Source organism: Perca flavescens, chromosome 7 (assembly GCF_004354835.1).
Source record: "Perca flavescens isolate YP-PL-M2 chromosome 7, PFLA_1.0, whole genome shotgun sequence".
Taxonomy (NCBI): Eukaryota; Metazoa; Chordata; class Actinopteri; order Perciformes; family Percidae; genus Perca; species Perca flavescens.
The window spans coordinates 25,125,991-25,150,413 of NC_041337.1; the positions used below are offsets into that span (position 1 = coordinate 25,125,991).

Genomic DNA, 24,423 nt, shown 5'->3' on the forward strand with positions numbered 1-24,423 from the left:
TAGGAGAAATATAATCAGCCAGGGTTGACCGGTTGCCCTTGGCAACCATTATCTCATAGTTTCATTATTAAAATGTCTGGTATAGTGACATAAGAAATGAATTGCTCCAAATATAGGCAGTTTAAAACATGGCAACCGTGTTGTCAATTTCTGGCAACCACTTTAAAAAAAGTTAGCGCTGAGCCCTGTCCGCTTTTACATCTGTGCATATTCCTGTACCAATAATGTTTTTTAGAAAATTTATCAGCTTCTGAGTTATGTGAGATTTAACCCATTTTTTTAACCCATTAACTACAGCTGAACCAATGCTGCTGGAAATATGTGGAGTCCAACGTATTTACCTGTATGGTCTCTGAGGGATGCACAGTGAAATAAATTCACCCTCACAGTCAAACACTTTAATTAAAAAGCATGCAAAGTGGTGAAATAGAGAAATGAGGAAGGTGAGGGGGGAGTATCTTACTTTACTCTTGATCATGATTTTGACCTCCCCAGATTCAACTATAAAGAAGCATTCAGCCTTCTCTCCCTTAGAAGAAAGAAAACAGACAACATATGAATACACGTAAAAGTATGTATGTACTTTGTGTGTATGTTGAAACATTTCAATGCTGTATGAAACCACATCAGCTATATCCGTGTCTTACCTGTGTGATGATGCGCTCACCATCTGGGAACTGCTTCGATCCTAATACATCCACTATCTTCATCCTCTCATTTGCCTGCACGGTAAACGAGGGGGTGAGACAGAGGTCGAGAGAAGAGAAATGTTGGGAGAAGAGATCATTGTTTCATTGACTATGCAGGCAGACTACCCTCCCTCAGTCCCTCCATCATTTCCTACTGTGCTCTTGCTTTAGACCTTTCACCCTACTTCTGGGTTATGTACATTTTAAGCTTGGTGGTGTAAAAAGGGTGGGTGACTGTTCAGAATTATTTCCAAACTGGCTGGTGTTTTGCTGTTCGCTGGATGGCTAGCTTCACATGGGATGCTGTTGCATGTTCCACTGTGTAGTCGGACTGTGAAGGAGAGGGACAGGGAGAGCCAAAAACTGCTGAGGATTTTCTAACTAACCAGTAAACTCACCTCCAGTGATTTGAGTAAGGGCACAGACTCGATGAAAGTCTCGTACATCCTCCTCTTCTTGTAATTGTTCTTCACAATGAGTCTACGAAATGTGGCACGGTCCTAGGGAAAACAAACACGAGTAATGAAGCTGCTGCTGCTCCTCCTGTGCTCGGCCACAGGGAGGTGCTGCAGCGGCATGAAGCATCAGATCAGAGCCTGGCTCCATTCATAGATTACAGGACTCCATTCTTAACATGTACTGTATTTGGTAACATGAACTGTACCTAACCTGCTAACAATGCAATCCTAAGGAGACAACTAGTGGGAAAACAGTTTTAAACTGAGCTTTTAACATTTAGAAAAGGTAGCACTTGCAGTTAGAAATTGACTGACAACATAATACACAGTTGGCATATTGGATCATTTATGACTTGCAAACATTGCAAACAATCTTCAGGTAATTAGGCAATTGTTTGACATAAATGTGTGTTTCTCCTTGGGGCATTCTTACAGTATTTTATTACTATATTAGTATTTTATGTTAGATTTAGTTTAGTTCATTTGCACAAACGAAGATATAAAGTACATAATAAATTAAAAAAGCAATTTATTAGGAGAGGAAAGAACCTTGAAAGGCTTATTCAGAGAAAAAAACTATAGATATCTAGAGCAGAGATCTTGAACAGGGGATCCCTCAGAGTAGCTGCAGGGGGGTTGCCAAATTATTGTTCAATGGTTTAGTTTTTTGTAAAAAATATGTCTGAAATACATTAACATGAATTCAACATATTATTAGTAAAGATAAAAAAAAGAAAAGTATGCTTACTGCCCTACAGCTTAGGTTGACATTAGGTAGCCATCCACAGATACAAGCTTAAAGATTTACTGTGCCAAATTTTAACATGTATAAATATATGAATATGCCAACATTTTTTATTTTAAAAGCTTATTGTATGCACCATAAAAAAGGTATGTAAAGGCTTTACGACACCCTACACATTATTGTAGGTCCAGTTTAATATGCAACTAAATTGTATATTAAATTGTATATATATTGAATATATGTAGTAGGGGGTCCCTGCTCCGTCTCTCTTTCATCTAAGGGGTCCTTGGCCTAAAAACCGTTGAAGACCCCAGATCTAGTATATCACACATTCCATTAAAATCTTCTTACCAGTCCCCATAGTGCCCCCTCCTGGGTGGCGACAATGGTGGCGGCGCGTGGTGTGTTGTACATGAGTGCCAGCTCGCCGAAGCTGCCCTTATTGTCATACTGACCCACCGTTACTCCCATTACAACTATGTCATACACACCCCTAAGAGAGAGAGAGAGAGAGAGAGAAGAGAGGGAGTTAGGGAAAGAGACAAAGAAAAAAAAAAAAAAACAGCAAACATTAAAATGACTGATTTGTTTAATTGAGCCAATAAAGTGGACCATTGTTTTGTTTATTGACCTACTGACTGGTTTAAATAGACATCTAATTACAGCTTATCTGTAGCTTCCGGGCAGGAGCCTGTGTCAGTTTTGGCAGACTTGGTGGGCAAATCATTGACTGTGTTTGTGTGGGTGCACTAGTGTTTATAATTGTGTGCATATTTCTATTAAAGGAGCTTTTCATACAAACGCTTCACTGGGACAATAGGAAAAGGTGAGAGCAATTCAGTGTAGCTATGATCATTGTTGTACATCTGCATGAACAGAATCAAAACATGTTTTTCATGGTTGTATGTGTTTGTGATAGACCGTAATATTTCAGCAGAGCAGCACCGTCTTCCCCCCTTCCCTCTCTCTCTCTCGCTCGCTGTATAAGGATTAAACCTGGGCAAGGTAATTTGCAGTGGTATTCCTCAGCAGGATTAACCAGTCATTTTATAAGATAGCTAGTCCTCCCATTGGCTGCTTAGTGTGCTAAAACCCTCGCTGGTCTATTAGTATTGACTTAGTTTGAGTGGATTACCATGACGATGGGGACGATGACCATTTGTGTCGCCGCCTACCTGAGCACAGTTGAGCGAGACGATCTAGACGCCGTTTAAAATACTGTGCTGCTGGCTCTTTATTAAACAGATGAAGCAGGTGTGAAAGCTGTGACTATTAATAAATTATACACACTAAATCAGCTTGAGCTCAGAAGGACAGATGGAAAAGAAAGAGCTAAGGTTCTTTAATAACCACTTTAACTGCTTGGTAAAACAGACTCAGCCACGTTCAATCAATACCCTGAAGAAGCTCAATATATTAAAGAGTACCACTGTAGCCGGAGGACAAACGGATGTTCCTTCCTGCACTGAGAGGATGTGTGTACAATCAGGATTTTCTCTGTCTCGTCAACCCTTGGGCAAGGCATTTAGTGACTTTTAACCTTTCAAAATAGAGGATGCAACATTATTATATTTGAACTAGTGATGACTTTTTAACATATGTGCAAATTAACTTGTGTGGTTAAAGCTATAGTGCGTGATTATTGTTTTATTAACGAACGTCCGTTACGTTAAAGCCATTGCCAAATCAAAGCTAATTAAGCCCATGAGCTCCACAAATCTCTCTGTATTTCTGAGTTTGGCTAGGTTTACAAAATGGTGTAGTCTGGCGACATTCGCACGCAGCTCATGCGATGCGTTTACGTCAACGCGAAGAAAGGACAACAGCGGCGTTCAGCTTTGGGGACGAAGAGGACATAAAACTGACAAGATAATTACCTCTTCTGAAAGATCTAAGTTTTTTTGAATTCTCAGTGTCCTCCTTGATTTGACGGGATAAGCGTTACTAGCAACTACGTGGAGAAGGTGTGGGGGTGGTGCGCGATCACCAAAGGCTTGTGTCATGTGAATGCTCCGACAGTGTTGTTGTCATTAGTTAGAATTCCTCATTGGGGGGGACAGAAACATAATTCAGCCAATCAGATCAGAGTACCACAATGACCCTTTTCACATCGTATACGTCAACCCTCCCATTATGTATTTACCCCTGATCCCTTAGGGCTTCTGAGTAATTTCCAGTTACTTCCTGTATCCAAGGCTTCAGAATGGGATTGTTTAGTTTTGTTAGTGAAGGATGTTCCTTACCATAGTACCACACTTTCAGCCTCTTTTTATGCCTAATGAAATAGTCAAGATTAACTATTTTCGAGTTGGCTGACAGTCTGTTAATGGCTAACATTATGATAATGTTAACAGGAATGCAGAGTTGAATTACACATTATAAAAATAGGAAACATTAAACAATGTGGTACTCCGTCCCGTTTTCTTTCCTGCTTTTCTTTTGCATTTCTGTTTATCCCTCCATCTCTGCGTGTGTCCATGCTCATACCCCACCCGGCTGGTGACATTAGCTAACACCTACATTTTCCCAAGCCAGGGAAAATCCCGGGATAGTATATGACCGGGCAGGCGCGCTGCTTGTAAAAGGTCATCGCACATCTCTTGTACAGGGAGCACACTCTTAGAAAGTTTGTATGCAGATTGAACGATAGCAAACAACAAGTGGAACTAACTAAACCACGGTGCTGAAATTATGGAATAAACAATGACCAGCCAAACACTGTTTTCCGTTTGGTAGCAGAAGATAAGGACCGACATCTTGGGTCTTTTTCTAGTAGAAAAAGGGCAATTTGGGCTCGTAAAGTCTCAGGGATCATCGTGAAAGCTCATCAAAGTTGCCTCCATTATTCAAAAACAATTCAATTCAACCTTCAAACCTAACATGTTTTAATTTCTTTTCACACAACAAGGAAAGTTGTGATGGATAGTTCTTAGCTCAAAATGTGTTACAGGAAGATAAGATGAGACATTTTAATGTTCCAGCAACTTAACATTGTATTCCAGCCCGTCCTGTGAAAGCCTGTGTACACAGCAACAGTTTACATTAGCAATATGGCAGGAACATTACACACAGCCTTTATAGGTGCTGTATACATGGGCACAGACATACAACACCATAAGGTGGCTGGGCGGCTGTGGCTTAGGAGAGCCAATTGGAAGGTCGGGCGGTTCGATCCCCGACCTCTGGAGTGTTCTCGTGAAAGATACTAAAGCCCAAATTGCTCTCGATGCTGGGTGTGTGAATGTTCGGAATGTTATGTACGTGAATGTTTATCTGATGAGCGTCAGTGTATAAATGTGTGTGAATGGGGTGAATGATGCCTGTAGTGAGTAAAGCACTTTGAGTGGTCGCTAAGACTAGAAAGCGCTATATGAATGCAGTCCATTTACCACAATCATAAACAGTGCAGCCCAAATCAACACAAGCCCAACTGTAAAGACCAGCAAAACGGCTGCAGCGTTGAAAATCTTTAAGGTTTTTAGTGGTCCACACCATCCACTATTATTTATTGCATCAATCCTGTAATTAAAATTAACTTTTAGAAAAAAAATACACTTTTTAGTTGATAACATTGTCAGATTCAACTGTATGGGATTTTGTTTAGGCTGTAATTGATGGTGTTGCATTGGTTTCAGCTGTCTCGAATATTTTTACTCCCCTCAGTGTATAAACTATACAGGGATTTACATAATACAAGTGACTCAATTTTGTCTAGACATTAAGTGAAATAAATACATATGTATCAAACATAAAATGTGCACAGAGGCTTCATCCTGCCCTTTGTCTTTTTTTTGTTGTTGCAATAACTGTCGAGCCTTTCTGTCATTAAGCTCACAAAAACAAACTGCCAGCGTCTGTGTCAACACGAGCTTCTGCCTTCTACCTCTCAATGACGTAGAAGTTGTCTCCATCGTCTCCCTGGTCGATGACGTGCTCCAGGGGCTGAACTAGTAATTCAAACATGGCGTCCAGCACCTCCGAGAACTGCTCCTGAATGGGGGACGAGAGGGAGGACGTCATACACCGATGACGTGGAGAAAGAAGGAGCAACAGTGGAAATGTGTTTGTGGAATCCAACTAGCAGCTCAAAATGACATCTAGCTCATGGGAGCGCGCTGCTCCTGAAAGACGAAAGAAAAGGGCACACTTTCTCCTTGTGTTACCAGTGTATGCAATTTCAGAAAAATATTGGCGTCTCTGAGGTTTGAGTCCATCGTAATGTTCAACAGATTTATCGTAGTAGATAAAAGATAATAAAAAACAGAAATATGTTTTAAAAATATGAAATTCAGTTTCAGCCAAAACAAACGTGGATAAATCAAATACAGCGATATCACACGGACATATGATTGTTGGAATTGTTTTTTGGAAAACAGGCAAGACAATCTACTTATGCCCAAATATAGGAAGGTTTAAATATAGTTTTGTTACCCCAAACAAAAATCAAGCACATAAGAACATTGTAACTTGGGCATTCTAGACAATAAGACATGTATGTGCAATGTACATGTGCAAATATGTATAACAAGTACTTATTTGACCCTTTTCTCTGCAGTTCATGTAGTGAACTGTGTTTCTATCTTTTGCAAACACGTTTCTGTACAAATTTATCATCTGACCTTCCCCAAGAGCAGCTGCTTCTAAGTGTGGTCCTTGAGGAGAGTAAAATGATGTTATACACCGAGAGAGCAGAGGAGAAACCCCTGTACTTTAGTAAGTAAATCCAATGCACACTTCTGCTATTAATACTACTTTTATGAAAAACAGAATGTTGCAGCTGTAGTTTGTGGTGTGATGTATTTGATAACATTTTCGTTTACAAGTCATTTCTAATAATATCGCTCCATCATATATTAATGAAGCGAATATTTGACGCATGTTCTGTATAATTAAGTATGTAGTTCATGGGTTCCCAAACTTTTCCAGCTCAAGCAAAAAGCAAAATTTGGTGTCTCCCCGGGGTCCAAACTTACACACAGGATCTGAGCTGAACAGACCAGTGAAGCAAAAAAAGAACACTAGTCTTTTATTTTAATCCGGAAAATGATTTCACATATCATAGCATTTTTATGCATTTTACTCTACTGATTGGTAACCCAATAAAAATAGGGTCCACGACCTATTTTGGGAAAGACTGATGTAGTCCATTAAACCACTGCCTCATTAACCCCTAAAAGATAACAGATAAGATAGACTTTATTGAGCCTACAATGGGGAAATTTATTTGTTACAGCAGCTCCATGCAGCACAACAACTAAGAAAAATCCACATTATATAGAAATAGGCATGTAATATACACAAGTTACTGTGGGGTAGGGCAATTAACCAAAAGTTACCGAAATCAACATTATGACTATAATAACCTAATTTCATCTACTAGTGCATTCCATCATACAAGGTTGCGACCCTGTTATTAATCATTACCGAGGTAAATGTGCAATAAATCTTGATATTGATTTTAGTTGTATTTATGGCCCAGCCCTATTATAGGGTTACTGTACTTCGTTATATTGCATTACACCCAATCAGACTTTGGGTTCCAAGTAGGACTCAGTGTACCTGGGTCGAACACTGAATGTAAAAGGGAGCGATTAATTTGTTTGCACGAAAACATGAATAAATGAGTGGAGAAACATAATGAATGCAGACGCTTTCATACAGGGCCAAGAGTCCCTGAAGCTGTAAGCTAGTAATGTGTTAGTGTGTGTACATATCTCTTTGTGTGTATGTTTGTGATTTTTTTTTACCTGATCTAGTGTTTTGAAGAGTAGGATGTCTCGGCATGACTCCTGCAGTCTGCAGCGCTGTTCATCTGTTTTTGGGTGTACCACTCTGGGCTCCGAGTCCTCTTCGTCCTCGTCCGGGTTGAACGCCTCCGCACACACTAGAGAGAAGACATGTAAACCCACTTTACACATTGCATTAACAGATCCTGTGTGATTACATTGTAGTTAGACAGAGGAAATAACCCAGGTATAAAAAAGTATTCTATGGACACGTTCAGAAACTCATTAAGCCAAGGTAACAACTACGTGTAAATGACATGAGCTTCCAAGGAAAAACTTAAAATTACCTTGGCAACAAGGATAAAAACAACAAGCAAACAGGTTGCATGCAACTCAGTGACAACCTTGTCATAAGTACACTACCACTATATTTGTGGATGGGGAACAAGCAGTACAAAATGTTCATTGTTGGTCTTGAAAGACAGACTGACATTCGTTTCTTGTGATATCATAACAAATCATTGGTCATTGTATGACTAACGTTTCTTTTTCTGTAACCTGCACATTAGGCAGACGTTTATTTATTTTTTTACATTTTTAACATTAGGTACCAGTTTAAAAAATATCTGACATTATTCAATCTATTTCATAAAAAATATCACAGAACATTTATCATTATACTGTATATTCAACTGAACTACTGTAAATGCTGAGTATATTAGCACTTACAGATGCTTACTGTGATTCTACACTGATTTACAGTAAAAACAGTATGTCTGCAGTAGGGTTGGGTACCGAAACGCCGACGTAAACGGTAGTAAAGAGACCGAATAACAACGAAAATTTCGGTGCCTGACTTTATACTACACTCGACAGAAGGTAACGTTAGCCTACCTTTAGCTAGCAGCTGGATTAAAAACGGTTAAAATGCTGACAGCTAACGTTAAACAGCATGACTGTATTTCACTGTAGAGGATTCCAACACCGGGACGTAACAGTCTGCTCTGCAGCGCAGCAGTTGTCTGAAAAACAACACCGACGGTGCGTTCACTTAAAACAGGTAGTCTCTCGGGGCGGCCTGTAGCTCACCCAGTAAGAGCGTTCACCCCATGTTGGCTGAGTCCTGCAGCGGCCCGGTTTCGAATCAGACCTGTGGCCCTTTGCTGCGTGTCATCCCCCAGCTCTCTCCCACTTTCATGTCTATCCACTGTTACTATAATAAAAAGGGAAAAGCCCCCAAAAATAATCTTTAAAAAAAAAAAAAAAAAAAAAAAAAAAAAAAACAACAGGTAGTCTCGCGGTGCATTCAAAGTTAATGTAAAATACCCTTTTCCCATCTGGTGGTTGTTTTTGTCGTTCAATTTTTATAAAAGTAATTGTGTGCACATCCCACCTTCTGGCAGGTGCAGGACTGCTTTAAACGTTTCGACCCTATTGGGTCTTCTTCAGGCAAATGGTGAACACATTTGATGCAGGGATAGATGTAGACCTTACATTCAGCTGACACACCATATGGCTTCAATTAGTCTGATTAGGTCTGAAAGGCCCAAAAGCCCCACTCATGACTCATTTGAGAGAACATTTTCATACAGTTTCAACAAACATATAAGTCTCAAAAAAGGGGTCTTTCTAAAATACAATATATCCAAAAGGTACATGATATTACTGTGCACAAAAACGGAGAAAAAAGGTAAAGAAAACACACATACACACACGGGAAAGGTAAGATGTTACACAAGAACACACACACAAGCAGAGAGTAAGATATTGTACTACACAAAATTAGGTCATGGCCTGCAGGACAAGGGGACATCATTAATGCAGGAGACAGAGGAGCCCTGAAGTGAGGAAATTCCACATGCACAGTGACATGTTTTCCCACACTGGATGACAAACCTTGACAAGGTCATTTTCAAATTGTCACTATGTATCTGTGTTAGGGCTGGGCGATAGGGAGAAAATCAGATATCATGATATTCTTGAACAAATCCCTCAATATCGATATTGCGGCGATATTCTAGGGTTGACAATTGGTGCTTTCACAAAATATTAGATTTTTGATAAATAATCATCAGTAATGTGGACATAATGTCTAAGTGGGGAAAAGGCAAATAATAGAACAGCTAGAACAGTCTGGTAAGTTGAGAAAAGACATCACTCTACTGTAATACAGCCTTTAAAACCAGTAAAAGACAACACTTCTGTCATATCTCGATATTACGATATCCAAAATCTAAAACGATATCTAGTCTCATATCACGATATCGATATAATATCGATATATTGCCCAGCCCTAATCTGCTCTGTAGAGACACACTCCACTTCTCACGTGACATTTTCACAAAACACATGGATGTCTGCAGGAGTGTGTGTGCAATCCTGAGTGTAACGTCTTATCTCTGAGCATTCATACCAGTCATGTTTGAAGCAGTGTGACCTCTGGAGTGTCAACGTGTTACCTCCTTTAGTTCAGCTTGTTTGGACTGGTAGATACCATGGACCCAGCTAAAAGCAGTTAAAATGTGAGCCTGTGACGCAGCTAATTAAGCGTGAACATATTCTGTACCAACGACAAGACACAACCCCAAAACACAAGGGTTTCATGAGCATGAAGACACAGGTGTTAGTATTGAAATCATCGGCTTTGTGTGTTGTTCCTGCATGTCACTGAAAATAAGATGATACAGGCAGAGTCCTTGGCAGCGCCCGGGTTCAAATCCGACCTGCGGCCCTTTGCTGCATGTCGCCCCTCCTGCATGTCGCCCCTCCTCCCCCACGCTGCCAAAACCTCTGTCTATCCCTGGCAGGACGACAGGATATGAAAACACCACAACACAAAACACCTGCAAAAGAAAACTACGTACAATACAAACTGAAAAAGGACCTTTGTAGTGACATATATACATATTTCTTTGTTGTCGTATTAACACAGTTTCTCTTCAGAATGTCTTACAACATTACCACTACAAAGAAGGTCTACTTGTAGTACACAACATTTTTGCCAACAAAGAAACGTCGAACCACTTTGTTAACCACATCATAAAAAGGAAGGTACTCTATACAACGGGATGTTATATATACACAGTACAACAAAGTTGACAACTTATACAAATTAACAGCCCATACTCAACAAAGAAGCTTTATGAGACGGTGGTATACAGTAGACTGCAGGGTTAACAGTGGCAGTCGGACAGCTGTAAAGATAAACATCAGCGGACACACCCAGGGCCTAATCAATGTGCAGTGCTCTGTGACGGTTGACGACATTCAATTACTCATGTGTAAACACTAGACGGGTACGACGAAGCGTGAGAAAACAAGAGAGAGAGAGAGAGAGAGAGAGAGAGAGAGAGAGAGAGAGAGAGAGAGAGAGAGAGAGAACAGATTCACGCAAAACACACTGCAGTGGTGCTTCTTAATACTGTGTTTTAAAATCATGACATACGCAAATACACTTATTACCAAAACATCAACGACAGACACACAAATTAGTAAGTCTACCAGTTGGCCTCAACATGCATGACAAACAATAACGCAGACACTGAGACACATTGGCAGTGAGGTGTACAATGTTGTCCCAGTGTGAATTACACTTAAGGGACATGACGTCAAACATATGCATATACACGGACATGCTGACACACACACACACACACACACACACACACACACACACACACCTTACCTGACACTCTCCTGTTGAATCTGCTGGGTGGTGGAGCTGTGGAAGGAGAGAAAAGAAAGGTGAAATTAACATTGTTTTTACATAATGACATTTAATACGATTTTGTGATTGCTTTGAAATCCTCATCACCATTATCTGCTCGGAACAGACTGTTCATAACAATAACTGAAGCAAAAGAAGATTTAGAAAAGGAAAAAGGGACAAAAGGCAGACACTGAGTCAGAGTGACAGCTAGGGCTGCACGATTATGGTCAAAATGATAATCACGATTATTTTGATCAATATTGAGATCACGATTAATTATCACAATTATTTGTTGATTTAACCAAAACCAATTTTATTGTCACATAGGCTAATTATAACTGCTTTTACATCCATATTGTGCTACATTCCTGTTAATACATCCATACTGTGCTACATTCCTCCTTTATTGAAGGATACTGTGAATGAGTGAGCCATTTCAGCTGTTGTGCGACCGCTTTCCACACATGCATGTTTGCCGTAAGGTATCTACCTGACGAAATAGCAACGCAGATTACATTGTCTCATTACACTGCTACTTACATGTCTGCGTTGCGCTCTGATGCTCCGAAACCCACGTTAGAGGCAACATAAACATCGCTGCATGTCACACTAGTAAACACTAATAATACGTTACACAGCAGGTAGTGTTAGCCTACTGTTAGCCACAGTAGTAACTTGATTAAATACAGCTAAAATGCTGACAGCTAAACGGTGTAGTGTGACAGGATTTCCAACAGCGGGACGTACAACAGTCCGCTGCTAAAGCTATGAGCTAACAGACACAAACTAGCACTGGTCACTGCTGTTGTCTGAAAAACAAAACAGATGGGACAAAATGTTGCGTTTACGGGTAAACAGCTCACAGAGGCACGTGATCACACTGGTTTATGGAGCGCTAGAGTGGCTTTGCAAAAACTTTGATAAGGAGCGTTCTATGACGCATTTTAAATATCGCTCGATCACGCAAATTTGATCGTGGAAAGCCAAAATCGTGATCGTGATTAAAATTCGATTAATTGTGCAGCCCTAGTGACAGCCAGCATCGAAGAGAGAAAAATACAGTTGCAAAGATAAAGGCAACAAGAGGTGAAGAGATAGAAAGTAGGACAAGCATAAAGATAGACGTGGAAAAAAAACAGAGACAAAGCGTAACTAGGAAAAACAAACACACACACACACACACTTTACCTCTAACAAACTAAGCAACAATAATCACACAATAGCCTGAAGCCAGACAGATATTAGTGGATTAACAAATAACTTAATAAGAGCCCTCATAACTACGTGTTTAGAAGTAAAATATTTATGAGGAATTATGTATTAGAAGAGAGAAAAGATGAAAAGGTTATGGCAGTTATGTTATTATAAAATCTGTTACACGGTGGCTTCATTACACCATGTTCTAACAGATCCCATTACATATTATCAATTATCAAGTCTGTCTGAACCAGCAACACATTTCTTTCTCCAAATATTGAGGTGCCCTATCTTTAATTGTGATGCCAGTGTCATGTAATCCGAGAGGTTTGTTTATGTTTTGACTTGACAAGCAGACTTGTCTGTGCCAGTGTAGCCAGCCTCAAGCTGCATCAGATGCTGTTGGGACACTGTTAACGTTCCTGAGCCACCAGGATGGCACATCTGATGTTTCCTCTGACCCCCCTGTAGATCTCTGTATTATTATTTTGCTGCTGCTCTTTCAGACCTTGCAGCTAAGCATCATTAAAGTGCCAATAATATGACGTTAAATTAAACCCTCAAGTGTGATATTGCAATTATACCACAACAGTTACCAACAAAATAAAAGTTAAAATCAAACCGTATTCATATTGTGGGGCAATTCACTCTCAAAAAAAAAAAAAAAAAAAGAGCAACAGAGACTATTTCTAGTCCCTCCTCATTTTAGTCGACCAGTCAACTTAAGCTAACGTTAGCTTTGTAGACATCGTGGGATTTCCCAAACTAAATAATTAATACAAATATAAACACCAAACTGCTTTACTGGCTCTTTCCTGTTATTACCAAGATATCTGCTGAAAAATGTATTTTTTCTGCATCGACAGTACGTCAGCTAAAATACCATCTGGTAGCTATTTCTAAGATACCGCCAAGTCACAGGCACAGCTGATCCAAACATTTCCAGTGAATTCAGGAACCCCAGTGGAATTACTTACATGAATACAAATGTTTTGAAACATTTTGAAAGTTTTTTTTAAATTCAACTCCGTAATGTTGACACAGAAATGGCGGAACAATATTTTAAGCGATGCGCCAGGTATGTTCAAATGGCTCTGGCGTCATGCTGATTTGAGCACGTTCTAAATGTCTAGTTGACCAATCAGATTGCCTGGTCGGATCTAATTGTTGTATAATTGAAAAATTAAATATCTTTACTGACAAAAGACCATAGGCTAATCACAGTTTACCTTGTTCGGGACACATAATTCAAGATAATCTTTTTAAGTGTTGGCCCATTAGAAGGACAAGTGCCTCTTACATAAGCCAGATGAGTTAAATAATTATGTCACTTCCAAATATGAGAGATGCTTATATTAGCCAGGCAATAGCATATAGCCTAAATCTATCAACCTGTTATAAAAGTAATGGTTCTCTGAAAATATGCAAGAATCCATTCCATGTATACAGGGATCAGAATGTTAAGGTGATTAACAGCCAAACCCAAATCTACTCCTAACCATAACAACAAAGTTTTAAAAAGGTTAAAAAAAACTCTCTCTCTCTCTCTCTCTCTCTCCCTCTCCTCTCATATATTTTTTATTATTGTTATTCTATAGGTTAGTGGGTAATTAGTCATATGCTGTATAAAAGTCTAGTTTCATCCATCCATTTTCTGCTGCTTATCTAGGCTAATCCCTTATCTGGTATTGGGTCCACATAGCAGCAGCCCTCTTTGGTTTTTTTCAGGGTTGGCCCAACTGTACCTAGGGCTAAGACACCTGCCTCTTTGACAGGGACTTGGAGGCAATGGGGTGAGGCAAGTCTTGCCCATCTTAGCCAGTTAACAAGGGTAGTTTGCTAGTAAAATACTGAGGGTGGTAGGTATATAAAAGCATGCACTATAAATGTTTTAATCTCAATTAAAATCAATAGAATACAACAGCTTTACGTCTATGTCAGCAACCATTTCACCTATTAGCATTTTATTTTAATGGTTTATTCTCATTCTGTAATACAAAATATAAAACACTCATTCATTTTGCCAGATGATGATACAGAGCCCAGATTTAACCAATGTTTGTAACAACATCAAACCAAACACAGGAAAAACATCCTGTGCAAGGCAGAGGATGATTCCAGGAAATGTCTTAACACCAGCTGTAATCAAGTTTAATTTGTGGTCATGATTTCAGTGCTGTGCACTTGACATGAGACAGTATTCATCAGAGTAGCAGCAGCCTGGAAGGACACTGCTGGATATGAATATGTGTAATATGTGATAATAAAGTGGCAAGTCAAGAGAGAGCCACAACTGTTAGTATGAGGGAGAAATGAAATGGCTTTGTGTGTCTGTGTTACTGTCACAGTCAACACTGTGTATGTCTGAATTTTCTGTGTATGGCCTTGGGCAGTATTTGAGTGTCTATAGAAGCATCCTGACCTGGTGAATGTGTGTACACGGTGTTAATTTACGCTTACGCTAACGTACGCTTTCTAACGCTGGGCTGCCACTAGCTAGCATGGACATAGCCACACACACACACACACACACACACACACACACACACACACACACACACACACACACACACACACACACACACACACACACACACACACACACACACACACACACACACACACACACACACACACACACACACACACACACACACACACACACAATTGCCACCGTATCACCATCCTCTCCGAGCCCATTAGCTCTAGACTGTGAAGATGGGAGCCTAGGGTAAAGTCACACATGCACACCACTTTCCCCTAGTCACCGGGGGGAGATGACAGTTTAACGCTGTACTCTCCGTGGAGATCACTCTTATTATCACTCAACACAGATCAAGCGACAGGATGTCTCGGCTAGGGCTGCAGACATTTGCGGCATCTGCAAGGGAAACTTCTATTGCCCTTTTAAAGGGATTTCCTAAAAACAAGTATGTGGTTGTGAGGAATTATACACAGAAAAAATGCATTAAGAGTGATTTCGGCATTTCAACTCCATTTGTATACATGTGTTAACTCTTACGTACATACCACACATTCAGACTCATTTGGCATCTGCTTTACCTGAACTCTCATTCTGCCTACCCACATATTAGCCTTGTTGAAACACAGGGTCAGAATCTACAACATGGTAACTGCAAAATTAGTTATAACCTGAAAAGTACTGTACTGTAATGATTTCCCTGCAGGCCACGGTACGTTCTGACCATTTACCAATCCAAACAAAGCAAAACCATGGCTCTATTAAACAAGCTCTTAAATGGCACCCTGTTAGACCGACTCTACACAAAGCAGAGGCATATAATCTCTCAGCTTCTCAGAAGACTGGATGCGTAATTTTAATGAAAGTTAGTGGAAACAAGAAGAGGATCCATTCTAATTCTCTCAGCACTGGGTGCAGGAAGTGCACAATTAATTACAATTGAAGAATTGAAGAATGATACAAAAACCAATATTTGGGACAAACACAAATATCTTACAAGAACAGTTCAAATTATTCTATTTTATTTTTTTAAACATATTTTTTATTAAACAAGTTTTGCAAAGCACAAAAACTATAGAAAAACAGGTACAGCACTGAAATAGCACAGGGTGAAAACAGGCAGCTAAAAACAATATGTAGTGAGACCAACGTTAAAATTAGATAGACTAATAAACAGACAAGGAAAAAAAAAAAAAAAAAAAAGAAACAAATGAAACAGGAGTTTCAGGGAGTATGTATTGGAAAGCGAACTCTGCATCTGGGATGCTGTATCTAGGCATCTACACCATGACGAATGATACCATTCCCCTGCCCCCCTCCAGGCCAGATCCATCAGTCCTGATTTCAACTTCTGGGCCTTAGTAGACCCCAAAAAAAAAAAAAAAAAACAGAGTCCCAAATCCTGTAGAATGTAAAGGGTTTGTCCTTTAAGGCCGTGGAAAAGGCTTCAAAAGGGATGATGTTTGTCACAGTACACAACCATTGATCTAGGGTTGGGGCTTTATTAGAGATCCACAGGAGTAGAATATACTTCCTGGCACTGTGCAACAGACTATGCAATAGCTTTGTGTTATGGAAATCAGCAGGTAACTCATCAGGCAAGTCCTGGCTCCCAGATGTAAAGGGCGCTTAAAGACCTTGTCGAGCTGTTGAGCAATTGCGATCCAAAACTGCTGGATATAGGGGCAGCTCCACAAACAATGAAAAAGAGAGCCAACAGCAGATTGACATTTAATACAAAGATCTGATATGGCAGGATTCATTTTATGTCTGACCTCAGGAGTAATATAAAGACGATGTATAATCTTAAATTGTCTCTCCCAGGCTGAATTAGAAGCTAAGACATTGGATGGCTGGTTGCACAGGGCAGCCCAGTCCTCTGGTTTTATTATAGTGCCTAGATCAGATTCCCATTTGCCTTTAACTTTATCGGAGTTGTCCTCCTTGAAACCGCACAGTATCCCGTAAAGCTGTTTGGTGAGGAATTTAAGCTGTGAATTATCCACCAACAGAGACTCCCCAGGAGAGATGGCAAGACCCCCAACGAACACTTTTAATTTGGACAGGATAAAATTCCGAACCTGCATATATCTAAGAAAGTCACCATTAGAGACACCAAACTTGTTTTTAACTTGCTGAAATGTGAGGACTGAGCCACCCCGAACCATGTCCCCCACCACCTTGATGCCCTTGCGGCCCCAGTCAGCCAGACCAGCCCGAAGGCCAGGTGGGAAGTCTGGGTTATCATGAAGAGGGGTTAATAGTGAGAAACAATTATTGTACCCTTCTAACTTCCTGATCTGCCTCCAAATATTTAACATATTCCTTAAGATCCAATTGTTATTTATCAATGACGATACTTTTTCAGGGGAAATATATAACAGGTTACGCAGGGGGATACCATCCAAAAAGGCTGATTCACAACTGAGCCAAGTAGAGTTAGAGTCCTGTATGAACCATTCTACAAGATATTTAAACTGTGCGGCCAGTTGATACAATGAAAATGATGGAGCCGATAAGCTGCCACACTTGGCCGGCAGACTAAGAAAACTGTATCTTAGCTTGGGTCTTTTTTTACACCAGATAAATGATATGATAGAACTGTTAAGCTGTGCCAGAATTTTCTTTGACAACAAAATTGGGAGCATTTGGAAGAGATACAGGAGACGCGGGAGAATGTTCATTTTGATGAGATGGATACCGCCTAGCAAAGACAGGGGCAAGCCACACCACCTATCAAGGTCGTACTTTATGGTACGTAGAAGGGGAGTAAAATTAAGCTTAAAGATCTTTCAAACATGGAAAAACTTTAATACCCAGATAGGAAAAGCCGTCCGGAGACCAGCGAAATGGTTGTGAAACGTTTGGATCCAACAATTGTGATTTGCCTGGTGCCATGGCTTCACTCTTAGAAAAATTTATTTTTTATCCAGAAAAGGAGCCATATCTATTAATTAACTCTATCAAATTGGGAATTGATTGTCTTGGGGAGTCGAGATAGATTAAAACGTCGTCGGCATACAGAGAAATTGCTGTGTGAAAGTGCTGTTGACCGTTTAAGGTAATTCCTGTTATGTTGGCATCCTGTCTTATAACTGCAGCTAGAGGCTCCATAGCCAAGGCAAACAACAGTGGGCTCAGGGGGCAACCCTGCCTGGTACCTCGTTCAATACTAAAATTAATAGACCTGAGCCCATTTGTAATTACAGCAGAAAGAGGTGAGGTATATAAGATCTGGATCCATTTTACAAAGTCATCCCCCAGACCAAATTTATGAAGTGTGAAGAAGAGGTAAAGGCGACAAGAGAAATAACCAAAGCCTCAGAGCTATACATTGAGGAGTGCTGAATAATATTGATCAGTCTTCTTACATTATGTGAAGAATATCTCTCCCAAATGAACCCAGTCTGATCATTAGCAATGATATTAGGGAGGATTTTCTCCAAACGCAGTGCTAGGACTTTTGCTAACAGCTACATATCTAAATTCAAAACTGATATTGGTCTATATGAAGAACATTCTTCTGGTGCTTTACCCTTTTTTGGTACTAAGGAGATATTTGCCTCCCTCAGAGAAGGAGGGAGGGCTCCTGCCTCAAATGAGAATTGAAACATTTCGAACAATGGATCCACTAAAATGGCATTGAACTTTTTATAAAATTCTGCACAGAAACCATCAGGGCCTGGTGCCTTTTTATTAGGAAGTAATTGAATACAGCTCTTAATTTCACCCTGAGTCAATGGTTTACGTAGGTCTTTTCTTTGCTGGATTGTAACTTGTGGTAACTCCACTTTTGTAAAGAACTCGCGCATATCAAATTGTGACTGTTCGTTAAATTGCGAGGCATAAAATTGCTTGAAGAATATTTTAAAAGTATCATTAATTTCTGCATTATTATAGCTAATAGTGGTCTTCGAATTTCGGATACCCGAAATGCTTTGGGTATGAGCCCTGTTACGGAGAAGATTGGCCAGATAGCGATTAGTTCTATTGCCTGGCAAAGAACATTGATTTTTCCGCTTTTCTAGTTAACAAGGCCTCTAGCACAGTTTTGACTGTTTGAATAATATTTCTCAGCTCTTCAGACGGGGAGGAGTTATATTCAGTCTGAAGTTCATGAAGATCCAGCTCCAATTTTCTCTGTTCTTTTCGACTGTTATTCTTTTGTCTAGCTGTATATGAGATAACAAGTCCACGGATGAAAGCCTTTGTAGTTTCCCATAATAGACCAGGGGACACATCAGGGGTCTTATTTTCTTTAAAAAAGAAATTAAGTTGTTCTCTTAAAAATATGTCAAAATTAGGGTCATGATTTAAGAAGGGGCTGTATCTCCAAGTTCTGCTCTGAAGACCCATATTTAAATTGCTTAAACCTATAAAAGAAGGAGCATGGCCCAGGGGAAGGTGCCAGGCCAGCTAATAGCTTCTATTTTTTTTTTTGTTTGTTTTAAATAGAACACAACTCGGGTACGGCCCGCAGCTCTATAGATAAGAATGACAATATTATGCTAACTACAGTAATAGAGCTAAAACTCCTAAAGTTTGAATAAGAAAATAACAATGTATCCTTTAGGTCAGAAGGAGACCCAGGCACGCTTATTGACATTGAGCAGAGCCTAGAGCCCCAACATCACCTCAAAAGTGCGTTAGCAACCTGAACCTTATACCCCGTCCAACAACACAAGGGCAGCGATCCAGCGACAGAAAACCTTAATCCTTATGATCACCAGATCCGGAAATTACAGTCCGGGTCTCATATAGACACTTTAGACAATACATGAGAAGATATCCTCAGTCCTTCGGTGGTGGTCCGCGTTGGCCGCGTGATTCCCCCCAGAAAAGCCTCAACATCCTTAGGTTGTTTGAAGAATTTATTCTGCCCGTCGTATCTGATCCTAAGAACGGCTGGATACAGCATAGCGAAGACCATAACTTTCTCCGTAAGCCGCTGTTTAACAGAGTAAAAATCCTGGTGCTTCTTTACAACAGCTGCGGAGAAATCCTCGAATATCATGACTGAAACTCCTTTATACGATAAAGCCTGCGCCTTCCTGGCCGCCTGCATGATCCGGACTTTATCTTGGAAGTTGTGGACCTTAATGATGAAAGCGCGGGGCTGTTGTCCGGGCGGCGGACGGCGTGTGAGAGCCCGGTGGCAGCGGTCCAGTTTAACAGCTCCGCCTTTGAAGCTAACTTGCAGCAACTCCGGCAGCCAAGTTTTAAAAAATGAGGATTACTGCCCTCGCTGCCTTCGGGTAGTCAGATGATGCGAATGTAACACCGCCGTCCCCTGTTTTCTAGCTCATCAATTTTATCCAGCGCTGTCTCCAGCTACTTCCCGACTTCGGCTAGCTTAGCATTGTGGTTCACCATGGCGTCTTCAGAATCGGAGATGCGTTGCTCAGCCTCGTTAAGACGAGTATCGAGTGTAGCGAGTTTAGACGAGCAAGCCTCAAGCCTCAAGAGGACAGGGTCAATCTTCTTATCGAAGGAGGCTTCAACGCCTTTGAGCACCTCGGTAGTGATTCTTGTCACCAGGCTATCAGTCTCCACTTGACCCATTTGGCGGCGGTGCGTGGTCCGCCATGCTATCTTGGCTAGTTTGGGGCGACTTTGGCAGATTTAGCCATTTGGGTGATCTTCCTCTGGGTGTTTGGCATTCTTAGGTCCGTTCGAGGTGTCCCGCTTTCGCCCAGTGTTTTTTTATATGTCTATGTCAAAAGATACATCGAAAAACTGTATCGAGCTGCGGGAGCCGAGGTAGCGAGCTGTTACTCCGACATTTGCGTCACGTGACCCCCATTCTATTTCTATTTAAATTATTCTAAATTTATGTTTAAACATCACCAGTTGTTTGTCAACATGTTTTTGTATTTAATGGCCATATTTGTGTACTGATAGACTGTGGAATCTGATGGCCAATAGGCATTGATTAGGTGCTGGATCAGGAGGATACAGTATGTTAAACCTACATTGTGTCATTTTTTGAGTTGATTCTTAGCAAAACAAATATGTACTCATTCATGTGTAATTACTTCCACCAACTAATCAAAGTATTCTCCTAAGCGTAGAATCTGCCATTCAGAATCATTCAGAATAGAGACGAGCGACTCGCTCGAATGACGGCAGCCATGCAGCGCCTCAATCTTTAAAATACATTAGCCAAAGAGAGACATACCTCCGCATTTCACCCTCTTACACCTATTGGCACAGTGACAAATGCCAGGGGGAGATTACTCGCCAGGGAAGCGAAAAAAGAGAATTAAAACGACAACGCAACAGGCAAAGCAACAAGACCAAAGTTAATGTTGGAGTGGCTAGAACAGCTGCGTGTAAATGTTGGAGAGAGCTAATTTCGAGTTCAGCCACCGTAGGAGGAAGGGCTAGAAAGTAATATTCAGTTGGTTGTCATATACAATTTCACCCACCGCTAGATGGGAGAAATTCTTACATAATGTAGCTTTAAGAATTACAACTTAATGCAAGCCATACTATTTTACAGATACAGAATGTATACATATAGGGGTGCGCCACTACATAATATTGTTTGCGATATTACCGGTATAATTTCTAATATCATACAAAAAAATGAATATCATGATAACGATATTCTGACTTGTGACGTAATAACATACCGTTATCCACAGTAACAACAAACATGGCTGGAAGTGAAATGGCTACAGGCTCCAAGGTGGAGGACCAGTTAGTTCAAAAAAGGGGAGCGACTTCAGTAGTGTGGAAGTGGTTGAGTGCTTTGTCTCCCACACTGTGGCAGAACAAGAAGAAATCCCTCTGGCTATTACAATCCCAATGTGACTGTTGTTAAAGCTTTTGTGCGTAACTTTTTGATATTAATGAACGTCCGTTACATTCTAATTAATTAAGACTATCAGCGCCACACAACTCTCTCTGTATTTCTCAGTACGACTACGTTCAGAAGATTGTGGCGTCCAGTGACTTTCCAGCGCAAAAACTCAAGTGAAGATAATTACCTCTTCTGAAGAGTCGGTCAGGCAGAAACTACGCACTATGGCTTTTAGTGTCAAAATATTATGGTCCGTTTATTGCGAAGTCCGTAAAATACATAGTTGACTTGAATAACATTACATACACATAACACGTTTATATTCCATCAGCGTGATTCTCGTGCATATAGGGCATCACAGATTCTTCTTTCCATTAATGTGTCCATTTACAAAAAGGAATACAGTAAAAGCAGTAGTAATACATTCCCCTGAGTACAACACTATTCTCGGGCCCTCTCTGTCATTTATTGTGTACCTCGCCCCCTCAGCTGTCTCAAAGGAACAGACTTTCCTCCCCCATATTGCTCCTAAAGCTTATTGACTCCTCTTCCTCACTCTCTTCTCTTTTGCATCAGAGTGTGGTTTATACTTTATCTCATAAGCTCAAGACATAGATCGGTCTTTTGGAGTTGGTTATTTGGGGATTGTAACAAGAGGACAGATACATAACAGCCTCTGGTGTATTGCCGGATACATTTTGTTTACTTCAATAGCTTTACCAGTTTATGACAAAGATTAAAGTCAACATCCAAATAGCAGTAGTTAACAGAGACTACACTCATGTTCACTGCTGTTCCACACTAGGTTGAGCCAAAAACACTTAAGCAGGCAACTAGCATTATGTTTATACACTGCAAGCCTCATACTGGATTGTTTTGGGAGACTGCTTATCGTTTACTTGTGTAAGGATGTAACCAATAGAGAATGTAATATAAATGAACAGCAATATCAAAGCAGTGACTAGTGCAAAAGTTACAGAAACCCCTCTACTTTTATTTCTAATGACCAAAAAAATAAATCATTTTATCGTTGAATGAAGACTGAACTGAGACTTCTTCCCAAATAGCAATCAAATCAGCTATTTTTATACAGCTTTCCTCCCATGTGTCATATTGGGCTCTATGTCCATCATGCCAGCCCAGCCAAGCTGTGTGATGGCACAAATATTAATTACCAGACTAATAAATGTAAATAACATTATATTTACATGTTTTCATGGCAAGGCAAACAAGATTCAGCCAGAGCCTTCGCTACCAGATTATAGCTCTGGACCGGACCCTGACCTTTGACCTCACCGTCCCTAAAACATGTGAAAAGAGAAATAAAAGTATGGACTGAATAAAATAAAAAAAGTGGCATGCTAGTTTTAACCCCACACTATATGCTTTGTGTTTGACTTGATTCAAGTTCGGAACAAAAAACAATCAGATAAATATGGATACAACTATTTGTCCATGGGAAAATGAATTAATCATGTGTCCTAAAACATATACAGCAACATACTTTAACATCACTGAAACTTCCAGCCATTAGTCATCAGTTATCTATTCCCTGGTGACTATTCCCCATGACTCTGAATCAAACCTCTCTTACTGTAAATTCTCTCTCTCTCTCTCTCTCTCTCTCTCTCTCATTTTTCATTTAGTATTGTTTAGTTTAACGGTGTAGGTCACTTTATCTTTCATGTGTAGTACTTTTTGGTGGTTAGTTTAGGTTTATTTGGGTGGTTTTGACTCCTGCCGGCGTCTTGCCGGTCGGCGTGTGCAGCCGCCATGGTAAATGGAGAGGGGTTCTCCCCGCTCACCAGGAAACATGGCATTAAGATCTGTCCTAGTTTCCCGTGCAGCGTGGAGGACATTAGTCTAGCTGTGGGGGAGAAGGTCGGGCACGGTAATATTATGTCGGCCGCTCGGATGAACGGCGCAGTGGTCATCTTCCTGGACCGGGAGGAGAAAGTGAACCAAGTCATCGAGGCGGGCATCACCGTGTGTGAAATGTTTGTTCAGGTACTACCACTGGCACAACCGGCCACTAAGGTAGTCCTGTCCAAGTCCTGTCCCACCGTTCATCTCTGATGGCTTCCTCAACAGAGAGTTGTCCAGACACGGGAAGATAGTCTCCCCCGTTAAAAAGATCCTGTCTAGATGTAAATCTCCGTTGCTGAAGCACGTAGTGTCTCACCGTAGACAGCTGTATATGATACTGAACCATCGGAATGAGGAGTTAAACCTCCGATTCCATGTTAAAGTAGATGATTATAAATACGTGATTTTTGCAACGTCATCAGAGATGAAATGTTTTGGTTGTGGAGAGGTGACTGGAGGAGGGAACGGGATGGGGAGGTGGTGCTAAGTCATCTTAGCAGCATCAGTGGAGGAGTAGCAATCCTATTTGCAAGAAACTTTTTACCAAAGTCCCACACTGTAGACGAAAGAGTAAAGGGCCGACTCTTAGTAGTCAGTGCCCAGTATGAAGTTCTTAATCTGGTTTTTATAAACTTATACGCTCCAAACTTAGGACCTGATAGAGTTCTTTTTTTAAATGAACTCAGTACGGTTTTAAGTGAGTGTGAACCAGAGGAGTTTTTATTTTTGGGAAGGGATTTTAACTG

The 24,423-nt window shown here is 40.5% G+C and overlaps 1 protein-coding gene across 3 annotated transcripts in view; it reads right to left on the bottom strand.

The window, feature by feature from the left end:
* The window catches only part of prkar2aa (protein kinase, cAMP-dependent, regulatory, type II, alpha A), a 52,060-nt gene that overhangs the window by 2,562 nt on the left and 25,075 nt on the right, over window positions 1-24,423 (bottom strand). For all 3 annotated transcript variants that reach the window (XM_028583390.1, XM_028583388.1, XM_028583389.1), the window contains exons 3-9: window positions 11,304-11,339; window positions 7,640-7,776; window positions 5,776-5,882; window positions 2,244-2,385; window positions 1,088-1,189; window positions 648-722; window positions 464-529 (exon numbers count right to left, since the gene is read on the bottom strand). In XM_028583390.1, coding sequence (XP_028439191.1) covers window positions 464-529; window positions 648-722; window positions 1,088-1,189; window positions 2,244-2,385; window positions 5,776-5,882; window positions 7,640-7,776; window positions 11,304-11,339 — 665 coding nt within the window. The remainder of the gene's footprint in view (window positions 1-463; window positions 530-647; window positions 723-1,087; window positions 1,190-2,243; window positions 2,386-5,775; window positions 5,883-7,639; window positions 7,777-11,303; window positions 11,340-24,423) is intronic.